Raw genomic sequence first — 17,282 nt, 5'->3', positions numbered from 1 at the left:
ACATAAGAAACATCCGGTAAATGAATGCCTTTCCCCCACTCTCGGAAAATGTTCACAAGTGCACCCATGGCAGATGCTTTGCTAGCTAGACTCTGGATGAGTTACTGTTCATTATTTAAAACTAATTGATAAGTATACAGCTGATTTCTAGCAGGTACAATCTAGAGTCTACGACAGAAGCAACCCAAAATTTCTTATCATGCATGCATGTATCTTTCACTTAATGTCCTGGTGTACAGTTAGCAGAACATAAGCTCCAGCAAGAGCAGGTAACTTCACTGTGCCTGTTGCTGTGTCCTCAGCACAGAGAGCAGCACCTGAAATGGGGTGGTGCCTAGTGGAGAGTCTTGGAGTAGTTCTTTAAGACTTCTTCATGCTGTGTCCATTTTTAAGGATATATTTTTATAGCTGTGTTGAAAATATTAATATCTTTTTCTTTAAGTTGTTAAATTTTATGTGTTTGGCTTTTGAATTTTCAGGAACAGTGAGATAATCTCTCTGCCCAACTCCTCACCAAAAAATAAATAAACAAACAAACAAACAAAGATTAGGCTAATTTAGATAGACCTTCCATGAGAAAGCAGACAGCTTCATGTTTCCTATTGAAATTAAGGGAAAGGAAGTAATTTTGTTAAAGCCCACCACATCTTCTACTCTGTTCATGAGTGGGGAGAAAACATAGGGTATCAGTCAGGCTAGAGGAAAAGGGGGCTGTTGGATTTTTTTGTCCTGTTATCTTTTGTTTTCCTCTAGGAATAAATGCCAGCACATAGAGGCCATTCCTCCCACTGTATCTCTTTGTGAGTCTAATAGAAGGCAGACCCAGTAAAGCCGTTGCCTGAGGTGTAAGACTTTAATTAGAAACATAGAATGTTAGATTGGAAGGACCTTGATCTTCTAGTCACCTCATATTTCCAATGAGGGCACTGGAAGTGAGATAGATCAACACTGGTGAGGCCAGGTTGAATCCTTGCTCTGTGTCCTTGGGCAAGTTGCTCATGTCACCTGTGAGTTAGGGGGTAATGATGTTACCTGCCTCATAGCATTGTTATGGTGCTTAAATGTGCTCAGGTGAGTTTACCTTTGTTATCTCCTGTAATATTACCACAGTCCTATGAGCATGAACGTTGTCTATTTTTTTTTTTTAATCTTTGTTGTCCTTATTTTAAGAATGGGGATTCTGAGGCTTGGAGAAATGACATTCCTTCCTTAAATTCTGTGCAGTCCAGATGCTGACAAAGGTCTACTACTTTATACTATTTCTTGCTGCCTTTGCAGGAGTAATAGCAGGTATGCAGGCATCCAGCTGTGAAAGGGCCTGGTGTGTGGAGAACAGTAAGAAATCATGTGGCTGGAGCACAGGGTGAATGGTGCAGAGCAGAAAGCAGTGCAGGTGGAGAGGGGAGAGACCACTATTTTATAAAGGGCCTGGAGGCCTTGCTAAGAGAAATGAAGAGCCAAGCAAAGATCTTTTGTCAGCTAAGGGACGTGACCAGCTTTATCTTTTGGGGCCATACCACAGGTGGAACTATAGAATTGGAGAGAGAGCAGGACAAGCTAAGGTGCCGTGTTAGTAGTCTAGTCCTGTGGTCTCCAAACTCGATTTATTACACACCTTTTCCAGCAGTTTTTAATCTGTACCCCAATATAAATTCATATACGTGTGTGATTCAATCCCCAAACTATGTGCTCGTAAAGCTTCCTTTCTTACTTTTAAAGGTAGAAAGTAAATATTTGTAAGTGTTCTAATACTTTCTTCCGGCCGGTCAGCACATCGTTTTGTGCTCCTCAGTTGGGAAATTACAGGTGTGGGGCAAAGACGAGGAGGGGCAGCAAGGGTAGAGGGAGTGGAAGATAGACATGGAAGGAAATCAGCAGCGCCTGGTGGCTGGTTCGATGTGTCAGGTGAGGGAGGTGTGGGAGAAGGGAGATGCAGATAAAGGCAAGTTCTAAGCACGTTCTGGCCTAGGAGTTGTGGGAAATGATTGCCACCATTAATAAAGTGGTAAATGTCAGAGAAGGAACAGGCCTTTAGGAGACTATAATGATAACTAAGCTTATCCTGTGGCTTTCTGCCTGAAGATGTTATAGCACCATTTTTGTGTAGCAAGAATTGAAAATTTTTAAAAAAGGAAGTACTGAGTTTTACCTAATATAAGGCATTTATAGATTTTGCTTTGCTTTCTATTTCTGTATAGTTAAGCACTCAGTAAATATTTAAGTGAGCATTTAAAATTATAGTGAAACTGTTATTAGAACTGTTTTTCCCACTGTAGGACACTTTAGGAACAATTTAATATGAACAGCGTGTTTCAGTTTTTTGAAAACTGATGTCCCTGAAAATTTTTTGATTTAAAAAGTTCAAGAATATAGAAAATAAGATTGTATCAGAATGCTTTTCCTGAGATGCTTACTTACATTGCTTTCAAGACATAAAATACTCTGTGTAATCTGAAATTTATTTTCAGTTGATTTTTACCATTGTGATTCATATTTGTAAGAGTCATTTTAAGCTATAAATTGGGTTGAGGACTGTCTTCAATAAACTGATTTGCTTTTATTTTTAAATGCCATGTCAGATAGATTCAGAGTGAAATGTTCATATTCATGTAACATTCAGAGTGAGTAGTTAGCATATCAGCAACGTCAAGTCACATTTAGAGACAGTAATAAGCAGTATTGTTCTGCATATCAGGATTGTGTTTGTGGAAGAAGCGAAACATAAGTAGCAAAGGTTATTGATGCAGACTCTGTCCAGTGGCGTCCACCTTGTTGTGGATGCGACGAACAAATTCACACTGACTGCAGAAGTCCTGTGGAGAAAAAGGGACAGCATGACCACTTTCTGAGTGAGAGCACCCTGACCCTTGCCTGGACAAGCTTTTATTGCTTTTCTGGTAGCATTACCTCAAGGAAGGTCTTCATTCATCATTGTCAGGCAGTAATGATCAAACAATACAAAACATTCAAAGAACTATGAGGGCTTATTCTGAGTCAGGGTCAGATAGCTAAAGAGCCATAAAACTTTAGGAAACAAACTCATTTTATGCTTGGACCCTTATCAGAAAACTGAGGACATTCTTAGCAAAGCAGGTTTCACAGGATTTTATGCATTCTTTTTAGGCCTGATTGCCCCAAGGAACCACCCATTCCTGCCCAGGGCTGCACCACCCTCCAGAATTATTTCAGGCTTATGTCAGGCAGGGGAAGTAAGTCAGCCAAGAGATTAGAAGACTTCTTGAGGACAGAATGAGGAGGACTCAGGCTATGTCAAAGCCGAGGGGTGAGGGTCCATCACCCCCTTTTTCTATAGCCCCCAAGTCCTTCCCTGAGGGCTCCTCCATGACTGTGCCTGTCTTAGGTCGTCCCTCCCTTGAGGAATCTTACCCATCATTGGCTAACTGGTCATCAGCTTGGAGCCAAGCAGGGTGAGGTGAAAGGGGGCAGAGGCTTATTTCCCTACAAGGAAAATAAGCTTTGTCTCCTTAGTGGCTTATGGTCCTAAGGTCTTTTACTTAGCCTTAGCCTTGGGGGTTATAACTTCTGAAATCAGGCAGGGAGGTTCCCAACAGGTTATGATGTTATTTTTTCCTTCTTACCTGAACACTGGTTTAATGAAGATCTTAACTATAGCTGATGTCTTATTTTATTAAAATTCTGTAACTTTATAAAGGGTTGACTTTGAAATTTTATAGAAACCTTAGAGACTACTTGTAAAAGGCAAATGTTGTCCTTACCTGTTCACAATTTAGTCTTGGAGTTACTTTTGGACCTGGCCAATGTGGCTCAATTGGTTGAAGTTCATCCCATGCACCAAAAGTTTTGGGGTTCAGCCCCAGCCAGTGTGGCTCAGTGGTTAGAGTGCCGTCCTGTAACCGAAGCATCACGGGTTCCATTCCCAGTCAGGGCACATACCTGGGTTGCAGTTTTGCTCCTCCGTCCTGGTGACTACAGTGCCTGGTCTGCACGTGGGAGGTACCCATTCAGTGCTTCTCTCTCGCATAGATGTCTCTTTCTCCCTCCCTCCCTCCTTTCTGTCTCAACTCAGTAAACATTTAAAATGTTTTTAAATGTAGGCTTTTCAAAAGACTGGTAATGTCAGCTGGTTCCAAAAGTTTGTTGCCAGGGAATGTGTACGGTTGTGTCCCTGGATTTCATTAGGCCATCAAAACTCACTGCAGCTGATCATTTCATTTCCTGAAGCAGAAGAAGTAATTTTACTAGGTAGAGTAGTAATTCTGTTTAGATTCTATTTAGTCAACCATATTTCTACACTAACTCTGTTGGCTAACTTTTAATTATGCTTTTCATGTGTCATTGAGATTAGTGCTGGTTAACTCTGTGCTCACTTTCCCAGCCTGTTATTCTAGCTGGTAAAGGTAGAATAAGAATTGCATTCTACTGATTATTGGTGCACTTATTGTAAACCTGTTTTCTTTGTAGGGGAATCGGTAGAGTCTGCATGCTTAGGGCATTGATTTTCATTTCAGCATGATGGGTCTCTATATATATGCCAAAGGGTGCCATTGTGAACTGGAATAGTTCACGCTGGGCGGACATGCTGGAGATCCGGTACCCCAGATATTACTGTGCTTTCCCACCAGACACAAAAATCTTGTCTCTGCATACCTGAATAAAGTTAGAGTGTGCAGACCTATTAAAAATGACGCTTCTGTTATTTTTTGCCAACAAGCAATGGAAAAGACAATATCTGAATGGTTCACCTTTTTAAATTTTCAAATTAAAAATTATGCATCTACTGTTGTAGCAATATTTATTGAGACCTTACTGTCCTTCAGGCACTATCCTAATCCTTTTACACACATTTTTCATAATTGATATCAGTAGTTATTTCCATTTAGGCCTAGGTAAAAGTAGAAGTCAGGTAGCCTAACTCCAAATCAGTGTTTATGATTTTCATGATTAGTTTTCAAATCTGACTGCACTTCAGAAACACGTGTGAGCTTCTCCCCCAGAAAGGAGCACACGACTGGGAGCAGCTGCAGACTGAAGTCAGAGTCTCTTAGGGGTGAGGTGTGGACATTGGTCAAAGTATTGGACAAGTTTCTTGTATTTTATTCGGTAAATGTGGTACACATTCATAAATATGATCTATTATAGTAAAATAACCAATAAAATGTTTGTCCACTCTTGGTTTTTCAGAGTTGGGTTATCCTGTCACAAATATAGGTGAGAATGTTATGAATCCAGACAACTATGTAAATAATCATAGTCATTGCATTTAGTCTTATTGTCATTGGCTATAATGTTATAAGAACATAGAGTAACATTTAACTTAATCTCACCTACATATCTAGTGGTTTCCTACTGTGGAGTAACAGAATAACGAGAAAGTGTGTCATGCTTGTGAACAAAAGGGATTAAATTAAGATTACATGAGACTTTTCATCTTCAATCTTCTGAGCAGGCAAGCTCACCTCATATTTATTTATAATTCTTTCTGAAATGTGGTTATTAAATTCAACCAAGAGTTCTAAATGAGTGCGTTAGAAATCAAAGTCTGCAACGGGTAGGTAGGATAGGTGGTTCGTGTGGGTTATTTTGAAGCATGCCATTCTGTGGAGTAAAAAAAAGTTGGTACAGTGTTTTTTCTTTGTATGTTAGAACCATCAAAAAAATCACAGAATTTTGGAGTTAGGAGTGGCAGCTCTTACAGTCATGTAGAAGCTCAAAGAGGCCGCCGTGTACAAAGTCACACCGCTGCACAGCTAGTGACGGAGCTCCGCCCTCGGCGCAGCGCCTCCTCTCCTCTCTCCCCTGTGCGCTCGTCTGGCTGCTCGCTCCCCTGAGAAACACACTTCAGGTTGAACACGTTGGCTTGTGCTTCCAAATTTTGTTCTTTCCGGCTTTGTTTTTCCAGACCACCAAACATTAAATGTAAACAAGTAAATGTGTGCCTCTGTGTATTTTCAAAAATTTTTAGAAATTGGAAGTTGGAAAAGTTTCAAGAAGAAAAACCATTTAATTCATTGTAGATTGTTAATGGGAAGATAATCAGTTTCATATATTATTCAACTCATACCTAACTTTCAATTCTGGGATAGTCCCCTGAAGTTATAGATAAAGTTCTGAGAGAAATCATGTGGGTAGGCCTAATGATGCAGTAAGAAATATAACACAGAAGATTATAACTGTGGCCAAGATGATCCTTCTTACATCATAACACGGTGAATCTTTGGCTGCTGACGGCGGGAATGCTCGGCAGAGGCCTGGAGCCCGTGGTTTCAGGCCGCTTCCGCACGCCAGGAGGGCTGTGCTGTTTGTTACCAGCAGCAACCTCCGTGTAGGCTCCAGGGGCCCTGTCTACTGACGGATTTCCTCTGCATGGCTTGTTGCTGTTTGGAGAGCAAAGCGAGGTCAAGCCGTATTTTTGGTATTGCACTGAGTTCAAGGCCTCCTTCTTACCAGTTTTTTATTGTGGACCCGTCTTTTCAGTCTAGCCTAGCTCCAATAGAGAGCAGCAAACTCGGACTCTAGTTGGGTTCATGACGCTTTGCATCTGCCTAAGAGAGAAAGTCACATTTCCCCTTCTCCCTTCCTGGGAGATTTGTTTAAGCAATATAGCACAAGTGTTGAATCTAAAGTAATCCTCCGACCTGCATGGCATGTGAAGAAAGACTTATTTCCAAGAGACAACACAGAATCTATAGGGACATGCACAACAGTAGTGATGGAGAAACGATGTGGTTTTCTAGGTTTCTCAATAGTGTGGCCTTGTTATTTTTCAGGCCATGAGTTCCCAGCCAGAGATACAGCCGTATTCATGTGTAAGCACACATCTTGGTTCCCAGGGCTAACACAGAAGCTCTTTGAATCACTCACCAAACACACTACAAGTGTGCCCGAAGGGTCTATGTCTAGGCATGTGCTGTACTTCATTAGTGATGATTAAAACACCTATCACTCCAATTCTGAAGGTTAGACTGTGTTCTGTATCCTAAACTAAAGCAGTGCCTCAAAATTGTGACAAATGCAATTATTTATGGTGCAAATGCTGTCTTTCAAAATATGTATGAAAATAATACATCTCAGTAGATCATGTGCTTATTAGTATTTTAGTAGTGGGGATTGGTTTGCATTAAGTCAGACCTTGTTTAAATAGGACGATTGTATTTATACAAGCATGTTACTGACTTTACAGCTTGGCATCTCACAGAGATAATGACACAGTTTGGTGAATTTGAATTTCCAAAATCCTTTGCCAGGTAGGAAAGGGAGAAATTACATATAGGTTTTATGGCTTTTCATGAATAGACCATTTTCTTTTTGGTTAGAAATATGAAGAAAACATGTTAGACAGAGATGCTTTTAGATTTCTCATGCCTCCAATAGCAAAAATACAAATTATGCTAACAGGTACTTTTATACATTTTCAAAGGCAAAATCCTGAGCCAGTTACTTTCTCATGGTGGGCTGAGGGAAAAAGACATTGTATTATAAACCTATTTTTTCCCTGCATACATAATATTCTTGATGTTGAGTGAAAGTAATGTTCCTGCTAAGAGCTAGGGAAGATTATTCCGAGTACTAAAATTTTCAGTTACACTGGTTGGACACCGAGAAAACAGAGGACCCTGTATTATAATCTCTCGCAGTTCTTTTGTATGACTTACACATATTACGCCACTCATTTACATTTTGAAATACATAATAATGTATTTGTTTTCAGGACTACGGCTCTACTATATTCTCTGAATAAATGCAGTTTTCTAGACCAAAATATCATCCTTTTATGTTCTGTGGTGTGGCAGATTGCTGTTGCTTTGGAGCTTTTATTTATAAGAAATGTACTACACAAGGGTGGTAGAAATAGCTTTGCAATAAAGGAAGCTCTGTGGTGGAAGCACAGGGGCAATAGTGGATAAATTGTGCAAAAGGCTGCTTGTTTGGAAATCAAATTTAATTTAAAAGAGCTTTCAATCACTAGTTAATGTAACTGCTTTAAATTTACAGACAGTGGGAGTAGCTCACCGTTACCCAAGTATGCTTCATCTCCCAAACCAAACAACAGCTACATGTTCAAACGGGAGCCCCCAGAGGGATGTGAGCGAGTGAAGGTCTTTGAGGAAATGGCGTAAGTAATGTCTTTTCTATCAGCTGGGATCTGCAAAGCTGTGAAGCTTTTTACTGAGACCAGTTGATTACAGATGAATCAACTACTCCATCCAGCTGATAATGTGTTTCAAAATAATGGAAAGAGAACTGAATAGGCAAAAGAGATCTTATTAAAGTAGAATTGGAGCCTGTATGTTGCAAATACGTAAGCTAATACAAAAGAAGCTTGGAAATAAAAGACCTGTATTCAGTCGCTGCGGGTTTTCCCGCCCAAGGCCGTGTGGGCTGAGGTGGCCGACACAGAGGCGTGGGGCGGCAGAGTCGATGCCCACACGTGGCCAGCCTGCTGACGGCGGAGACCCGCCTCCTTCCCTGTGAGCACCGCTAGCACCTGTAGTCACTGAGTTTAGACTTCCTATTTACAGATTTTTTCTTTTTGAAATTTTAATATGTATACATTAGAAATTAAAGGAATAGAGGTTCATACTGTAAAGACTTGGCAGAAACCCTGTGGCTCTTGGGCTCACTCGTCCCTTTGCCCCCAGCGCAGGTGCCTGGCGGAGGCAGCTGTGCTCTTGCACGTACGAGGGGGCAGAGACCCGGCTGTGGGCGAGGGTGGCTTAGTGCCTGGGCCTGGGCAGAGGGGAAGGCTCATGGACCCTGCTCTGCTGGGCTCACTGGCTCTTTGAGAAACTACTGAAACTTTTTTTTTCTGATCTGTGTTCTAGAAGTATGTATAGAGATGCAGAAAAAGGAGGAAAATGGCCCTGGCTGGTGTGGCTCAGGGGACTGAGTGCCGGCCTGCGAACCAAAGGGTCCTCAGTTGGAGTCCAGTCAGGGCACATGCCTGGGTTGTGGGCCAGATCCCCAGTTTCAGGGGTGCATGAGAGGCAGCCACACACGGATGTTTCTCTCTCTTTCTCCCTCCCTCCCCCACTCTCTAAAAAAATATAAATAAAATATAAAAAAACACTTAAATTTTTAAAAAGGAGGAAATGCTTAAAATCAAATATATCATGGGGTAATCCCTCTCCCCAGTATACTTGTTCTTAACAGAAAAGGTTCATCCTAGCTTTGCCTAGTCTTCAGCTGTAATGTAAGATGTGTTTCCATGGTCCTAAATGCTTGAGAGCAGACCAGTGATCTCTGTGTCTGCCCGGTCCTTTCGGAAATGCTTTGGTCTCAAATCTCACTGCAGTGCTGTGTGCATCGGTAGTCTGCCAGCTGACTTGTGCTATGGAAGATGTTTACCCCTCTGTGTACACTTAACTCATCCCTGCCATTCACACTTGAGCTGTGTTAGAGAACTCGAATTAATTCAGAAAGTGCTTAACTCTTTCGAGATTGTAAACCTCATTTTGTTTTGTGGTTTCAGGTCTCGTCAGCCTGTCTCAGCCCCTCTCTTTTCATGTCCTGACAAAAACAAGGTTAATTTCATCCCCACCGGATCAGCTTTCTGTCCTGTAAAACTCCTAGGCCCTCTCTTACCTGCCTCCGACCTGATGCTCAAGAACTCCCCCAACTCTGGCCAGAGCGCGGCCCTGGCGACCCTGGCCGTGGAGCAGCTCTCCTCCCGGGTCTCCTTCACATCCCTCTCTGAAGACACCAGCACGGCGGGCTCCCTGGAGGCCTCTGTCCAGCAGCCATCCCAGCAGCCCCCGCAGCTCCTGCAGGAGCTGCAGGGCGAGGAGCACATCTCTGCACAGAACTACGTGATCCTCTAAAGCGAAGGGGAGCTGGCCTCGACCCGCCATTCCGTGGATTAGGAGCTAGATCTCAGACATCTATCTGCATGGAGTGACAAAACTTTCAGAACATCACCACAGACAAAATACTTCTCAGCAACATAAAGTATCTCTTAACACTGATCTTGGCAGGGACGGAACTCCTATTCAGCAGTTTTTGTGGAAAGCAGTAATGCTTGCAAAACGTGTGTATCATTGAGCATTTAAGTGGAGACTATGCATTTCATAGTATGTTTGACAGATTAGTACTGTGTCCTGTGTTTTGTTCCAAATTCTTCAGTATAAATAAGCTCTATATCAAAAAGTTGCCTGTCTCAGTAGAAAATGTCTTGCTGTGTTTTGTCCTATGGAAAATACTGTACTTCAGGATTATGTTTACAATTGATCCAGGTGTGTGTTTCTAACTTCTGTAATACATACAATGCAAAAAATAAAACAAAAGACATGGCCACAACAGTTGCACAGTGCCCACCCTATGGCCTAGCTTCAGGTACTTCAGTTGAAGTCTAAACTCAGGTAACTTGGAATGTATATCATATTGGGATATTAACTATTTCACAGCTAAAAAGCTAAAGAGGGAACATCACTCTTTGCCTTTCCTTCCTTTATGCATTTCCCTTTCCTCATTACATTCCACATTCTTAGAATAAGAAGTGCATTCAACCCTAGGAGAACGATAATCCTGGACATGGGTGAACATGAGAAGAACCAGCAAATCTTGTGGTGTCTGACTTCACTTTTGTCATGTGGTTACAAGTAAAACAACTGTTGCATTCACTGTCTCAACATGTGTAAATGTGGCTTTTTCTCTTTTTTACAAGTTCAGGTGTTGCTCAGTTAATAACTGCTCAATGTCATATATGAAGTGTCCAGGACTAGGCTGCACACAGACATTCCACATTGCGTGTGATGGAATTTAAAGACAAGAGTGTCTGGGTTTAAGTACAGAGCGAATGAAGTTTCACAGGGGATGGTTGAGATTTTTTTAATGTTGGCCATCAAGGTCATGAAATGCTACTGTTGTGTCCAAAGGCATATTACTGTTGATTTCCCTTTTGGTAATTCTTTAGTTTGCAGGTTTAAAAATAACACACTTTTGGTTATTGTTTTCCTCAAGCAGGTTAGGTGCACGAGTTACATTCATGTAGAGAAGGAATGTGTAGGTCTCAGAATTAATGCAGCATAAGCAGGTTATTTGGTGACTTCCAAACGCAGTAGTTTGAAGCTGTCTCATTTAAGCCTCTTATAATATCATGCATAGCCCTGTTAACATTTCGGTTGTACAAAGTACAGCAAAACCCAAGTAAGTTAGCCTTGACTTTTCAGAGCTGACCTGGCTTCTCATCCAGGTGTGAGGAGAGCCCTAGGTCCTCCTGATCGGTCAGTGGATGGCCTGACTCCCAGACTGCTGCATGAAGAGCATGCAGAAGCAAACGGGCATTTTTGTATTTTTATCCCATTGCTTTCAGTACAATGAAACATAGAGTCGTTTCCACCTGCACCTAAAGTGTATGGCACAGTTTTCTTAAAAGTTAAGGGAACAAGGTGCGTACGGCTATAGGAACGTTTCAGTTCCCTTCAGTCATTCCTGGGATTTTATTTTCTAAAGAGGTTGAAGAAGGAAAAAATGATGAAGATGAAAGCAACACCATTGATTTTTTTTAAGAAATGGCATATATATGTACATGTTCGTGTGTGTGTGTGTGTATGTATTCTATGTGTTCTTTTGTCATGATCCCAATTATCTTCTTTCCACCAAAGTTCGCAGTAATGTTTCTCCCGAAGGTAAACCCCAGCCCCTTTGAGTTAGTCAGTGTTACGTTGTAGGAGACTGCCATGGGGAAGGACTCAGTTTACTTTTGCCATTTTCACAGGGGAACCTTTCAAAACAATCTCTTCAGCAGCAGACACCTTTAACCCTAATAATCTCAGGCCTTGATGAAAATACTATATTTTGTAGATTATGGTTAAAGGGAGAAAATTATTAGCTCTGTAAGATAAATATGAGCTCCATTAACTTCTGCTCTCTGGTTTAGCATTACATAATGTGTTGATCTTATGCTCTGCTTTTGTCCAAATAAGATGCAATAGTATCAATATCAATTTCTGAAAGATGGACTGATGATGCTTTTTTGGTGATGAAATCTGATGTACGATATTTATAGTGATATGTGCTTTTATTTTCTCACGAGAAACTGAATATTGATTGTGTTGTACATTTGTTCTTAGCATATATTAAAGTTCTGAACCAAATGTGTTAAAGCTTATGCTTTGCCATGTAAATTTCCCAGAAGTTGTTGAGCTCAAATGTATCCTACATCCAGCTGTAGAAATTTGTCAGAAATTGTTTAAATTTTGTATATAGTTGTACTGTTTAATTTAGCCACTGCGCTGAACAGTATTCGAGTTACCACCAATATGGCTTTACACAAGGAAGTGTGTGGCTTTTGTTTTGTATTTTTCAGTATAGAAGTTCTTGTGTCTTATTTAAATAAAGTTATTAGTAAAAGTGGAGCAGTTCACAGATGTTTGTGGAAAGACTGGGTGGTGAGCACCTTACCTGACAGAGGAATTCAGCTCAGGGAGCGGCAGTAGGCGGCGCTGGGCGAGGGGCGGCACTGGGCGAGGGCCAGCCCTGCGTCCTGGGCTGTGGGGACTCTCACTGGATCGGGTTTCCACAGCCTGGTTTCCTCCTGACACACTTTCCATCACGGGGTGAGAAGCTAGATGTCTAAAGTTCCAAGTGTTTGTAATGCTCCCAGCCATGAGCACCTTAAATAGAGAAAATACTGTTTCCACGTCATTATTTTATACCGAAGAACTATTTGTGGAAACATTTTTTCAAGTTTGCTGAAATCAGCTCCAAGAAAGTTGCGTATTTTTTGCAATGAAAGCTATAGCAAAAAAAGAACAATTTATTTTTTACTCTTTTACTTATGTTTAGTTTTGGGATGAGAGGGAGAAAAGCTTTAGAGAACAATGGGGTGTTGATGCTACGCCCAGCTCTCCAAATGGGGTCATGATAGACCATGCAGTGTCCCAAAAGCAAAAACAGATCACTTTGAGAAATAATTTACCAGCAGAGTGTGCATTTCCGAATTACATCTCATCAAAGAGAGAAGATTTCACCCTTGAAATTAAAAATGACTAGTATCTGAGGTATTGGCTGAAAAAAGTAAAATTTTAATGGTGAAGTTTGTCAGCTATCTTCTTGAGAATGATACATAATTTAGGCAGGAAATTATGTACCTTACACAGCTTACAAATTCCATCACAAGTGAATTTGAAGGAAAAGTAGAATTCCCAGCCCCATCTCTGCTTGGCTTAATCATAAAATAAGCTTAATATGAATAACCCTAAGAAGTCAGTATGTTAGCATTTGCCAAATCAAGTCTTAAGAAACCAGGAGGGGGCAATTACGCCTAAGACCTTACATATGTTTAAACTTACGCTAACTAGAAGTAGCGTCTTAAAGTTTATTTATGAATATTGCAGGAGAAGTGCCATCCCCACGCCCCACCCCACAGCGTGAGGCCACGTCTAGGTCTGAAGTTCCGTTTGCCCCACGTGTCCCCCATGGCTCTCTCCAAGCTGCTTCCACCTTGTCCCCCATCTGTGACGCACAAGTCTTTTCTCATCTGGACACTCGCTCCCTGGTGAACTTGACTCTTGGGAGCTGCAGGATCTTTGTGAAGACGGGTCCCCTCGTTCACATCTTGAGTCAAAATCGGAATGCTATGACCTAGCCCCACAGTTCCACTTGTCCAAAGAGCATCTCGGACTTGTTGCCTCATCTCAGCTTCAGCGACTGAATGGAGCGAAGACACTGTCGTGTGCCCTGTTGTTCCAAATCAGCTCTCCCTTTCTACACGCCTATTCCCATTTCCCATAAGACAGACCGGAATCCCAAGTCCTGACATGTTCTCCACCTAAATCTCTCAGATGATCCTTCCTTTCTTCCTATTATCTCGCCACCCCGTTTCAGGCTGCAGAGGCACGGTGGCGTCAGATCAGCCAGCCATGCCAGGTGGCTGAAGGGGCCAAATCCACCCCATGCCTACTTTGGTAAATAAAAATTTGGCCGGAACAAAGCCACACTCATTTGCTTACGTAGTTAAATAGTAAAGTTTGGGAGTAGTCAAAAGTTATATGTGGATATTTGGCTGTATTAAGCGTCTGCACCCCCAAGCCCCGCATTGTTCAAGGACCACCTGAGTGGCCCGTGGCTGCTTTGCAGCGCAATGGCGGAGTTAAGTAGTTGCAACACAGACAGTCTGGCCCGTGATGCCTAAAATATTTACTGTCTGGTTCTTTCTAGTACAAGTGTGCTGACTTCCGTAGACCAAGGAGCAAACTAGATGTAGGTTACTTGTACATGTGGTTGTCTGTGAAATATGTTCACAAGTTCTCTGATACGCCTCCCTTCAAGAGGGAGAGATGAATTGTTCTCCCCTTAAGTGTGGGCTGGATTTGCTTATGAATAGAATACCACAAATGTGATAGGCTGGCACTCCTGAGATTACATTATAAAAAGACAGGCTTCTGTCTCGGGGCGCGCACTTTCTCGGATCGCTTGCTATGGGGGAAGCTGTGTAATGAGGATACTCAGGAAGTCTATGGAGAGACCCATATGGAAAGGCAGTGGGGTCCTCTGGCCACCAGCTAGCAAGGGACTGAGGCCCTTGCCAGGAACTGTGTGAGTGAGCTTGGAAGCAGGTCGTCCAGCCCAGTTGAGCCTTGAGAAAACTGCAGCCTCATAAGAGCCCTCAAGCAAGACCCAGCTAAGCCACTCCTGGGTGCCTGACCCTCGGAAGCTGTGAGATAATCAGTTTGTTGTGTTAAGGTGCTAAGTTTGGGGGTGCTTTGTTACCTAGCCTTAGAGGACTAATACAGTCCAGCCGGGCTCTCCGCTCCCCTTCCCCGACATCACCACCTGGAGTCCTGTTATGTCATTCTGGCCCATTAAATAAGGCTTGTCTTTTTTAGAATGGACACCTCTTGAAAGAAGCTTTTTTGGACTCAGTCCATGACAGACTTTTCTCACACAAAATCTTGTCATTTGAACAATTCACATGATATTTGGTCTGCTGTATGTGCCTAAAAGTTGCCTGGCGTGAAGCCACTTTACCTGGGACACAGGAACAGAGCCGAGGGGCGGGTGGGAATTAGGCCCTTGCAGCAAAGGGTTGCCTGTGGAAAGTGATGCAAGGAGGGGTGGGATGGGTGGTCTGTTTTTACAGCGGGGAAAGAAGAGAAAGCAGAATCTCAAAAAATATATACACAGTTTCACCTTGAATGTCTGTTTTTTTACTTTAGTAAACAGGAGGCTGGTGACCCACTGGTCCTAATTTGGCCTAGCCCATTCCATAGGCATCTGCATCTCTCAAAGAGGAAATAAAAAATAAATTTTCCAAAGGTTCCTGGTCAGTCTGGTGATGGCCCCTCTCATTCTAAACAGCCATTTTCGTAACACTGAGAATTTGAACAATTAGGTCATTTTTCCTCTGGAAGATTTTCTGATAACAAGGAATGGGTTCCCTTTCACACGACAGATTCTACTCAAGTCTTGGCATCAGTTTTAAGCGTGACTCTGATGGCATTCCCTTGGCCAGAACAGGGCCCGGGCCCGCAGGCCGTGGATGTTATTTCAGACCGCTGTCTGGATGGAGTCGGCTGCAGGGCTCCACGCAGACCTGCCAATGGGGAGGCGGGTTCGCGCTGCCACGGCAGCCTTTTCTCAGGCTTTCCACTCCGCTCTGTGAAGGAAAAGGGTTACACTCGAGGGACAGAAGTTAACAAAGGACACTGCTCAGGTGCTGCAGTAAGCAGCCTGCCATTTTTCCTACGGACTGAAATCAAGGCAAACAGAGTAATCTTAACTCTCTCTCCATTCTTCTGTCTGCCCGTTTGATTGCAGACAAACAGCAGTTGTGGTCTCTCCTGCCTCCCTTCTCACTGACCACCCTGGGCGCTTTCTGTGAAGAACCTATTCCTTTTTGAAGCCCCAACCCCTTCCCTGATCGCTCTGCTGAATTTGTGACCATTGCAGCAGGGCCTGCAGGTAGATAAGAAGCAGCGGGAAGAGGCTCAGAACGGTTACACCTGGGGAATAAGGTCTGTGGGTGCGGGGAGGAAAATGCTGACACAGGGTTTCACTGTATTTGTATGCCTTTATGAAGTACTCGATTTCTTCCTACAATGAGCATGCATTATCTTTGTGGTGTGTAGAAAAAGAAGACAAGGAAAAAACATGGCCTGTTGGCAACCCCTTCCCCTTCCTGCACCCCCTTCTCACCACCCATCCCTCCGTCATCCGGTTTGCAGCAGAAAGTGGGTATGACAGAGCTGCCTGATTTACATGTTTCTGATACAAAAACAAGATGAAATTCACTGGAATGACCAACAGGAAAGTGAACGCTCAACCTCACTAGTCCCCCAAACCATGCAAATTGAAATAATGTTGCCTTTAAAATGGCAAAGGTTAAAAAGGATACTGTTTAGTGCTGAGAGGGCGGCCAGGACATGGTCACTCCCATCTCTGCTCTTAGAGGAATAAATCGAATCAGAGCAGCCTGAACGAGACTGTGCCAGCACTTTCGCCAAGTGGCAAAAAGCAGGTCACAAGCCAGTGTGACTCCTTGGTTTTGTGAAAATACATATACATGTGAGGAAAGAAGAAGACATCCTCCCTCTGCTGCCCACTGTTTGTCCCCTGCACCTCTCCTTGCCTTCCGTAAGTGGGTTCATCCAGGGCCGCCACCCTGGCTACCCATGTCTTCCCTGCTCCCCGACTCCCCTCGCCCACCCACACCCAGCCAGCTGCCTGCTGGGCCCAATTCTCCCTCTTTTCCAGGTGCTTTGTCTTTAGCAGTGAATTTGGCTGATAGCTCAGGAAAACCGGCCTGCTCAGCCCTGGGCTTCTCCCACCCTAGGCCCACCACTGAAGTCCACGACACAGAAGAAAGGGCCCCCACGGGTGCCCTGAGGGCAGGTAACAGATGGGTGGCAGACTGCAGGTAGCAAGAGCTTAGGCTCCTGTGTCGTCAGGACTTGTTCCCTCCCTGCTAGCTTCTTCCTCTCCAGTTGGAGCCAAAGTCACAGCTCACCCAGGATGGCAGCTCCTGTTGGCAGGATAAAAATACCCCTCAGTTTGACTGCTGAGGCGACACGCATGGCCAACTCAGCCACTAAGGGCCAGGAGAGAGGAAACAGTGCAGAATGGCTGTGACCGGCCTGCGGGGAAAGGTGGCCAGAGGAATCTCCCGCTTGCTTACACGTGGCGGTTCGGCCTTCTGGTGCTCAGAGGAAGCTCCAGGGGCCCCGGTGCCCCTGCATCAGTGTGAAACCCACAATTAGCATGAATGTTTCTGACTCTCATTGTTCATCACCGCCTTTGAGAATTTATGGAAACTCTAGATCGTTTCCTCAGGGGGAAAAAATTCAGAGGTACATTTTCACACA

General features: G+C 43.3%; 1 protein-coding gene across 4 annotated transcripts in view; it reads left to right on the top strand.

Moving 5' to 3' along the window:
* The window catches only part of GLCCI1 (glucocorticoid induced 1), a 95,154-nt gene extending 82,821 nt beyond the window's left edge, over window positions 1–12,333 (top strand). For 3 of the 4 annotated variants that reach the window (XM_045827475.1, XM_045827474.1, XM_045827473.1), the window contains 2 exons: window positions 7,975–8,095; window positions 9,452–12,333. In XM_045827475.1, coding sequence (XP_045683431.1) covers window positions 7,975–8,095; window positions 9,452–9,800 — 470 coding nt within the window. In that variant the 3' untranslated portion in view covers window positions 9,801–12,333. The remainder of the gene's footprint in view (window positions 1–7,974; window positions 8,096–9,451) is intronic. The other variant, XM_045827476.1, reaches the window with a different exon arrangement.
* Window positions 12,334–17,282: the final 4,949 nt, after the last annotated feature.

The sequence above is a fragment of the Phyllostomus hastatus genome, unplaced genomic scaffold, assembly GCF_019186645.2.
Source record: "Phyllostomus hastatus isolate PE091 unplaced genomic scaffold, TTU_PhHast_1.1 phas_scaffold_78, whole genome shotgun sequence".
NCBI lineage: Eukaryota > Metazoa > Chordata > Mammalia > Chiroptera > Phyllostomidae > Phyllostomus > Phyllostomus hastatus.
The sequence above is the reverse complement of the archived record's forward strand: the minus strand, read 5'-3'. Positions and strand labels throughout refer to the sequence as shown.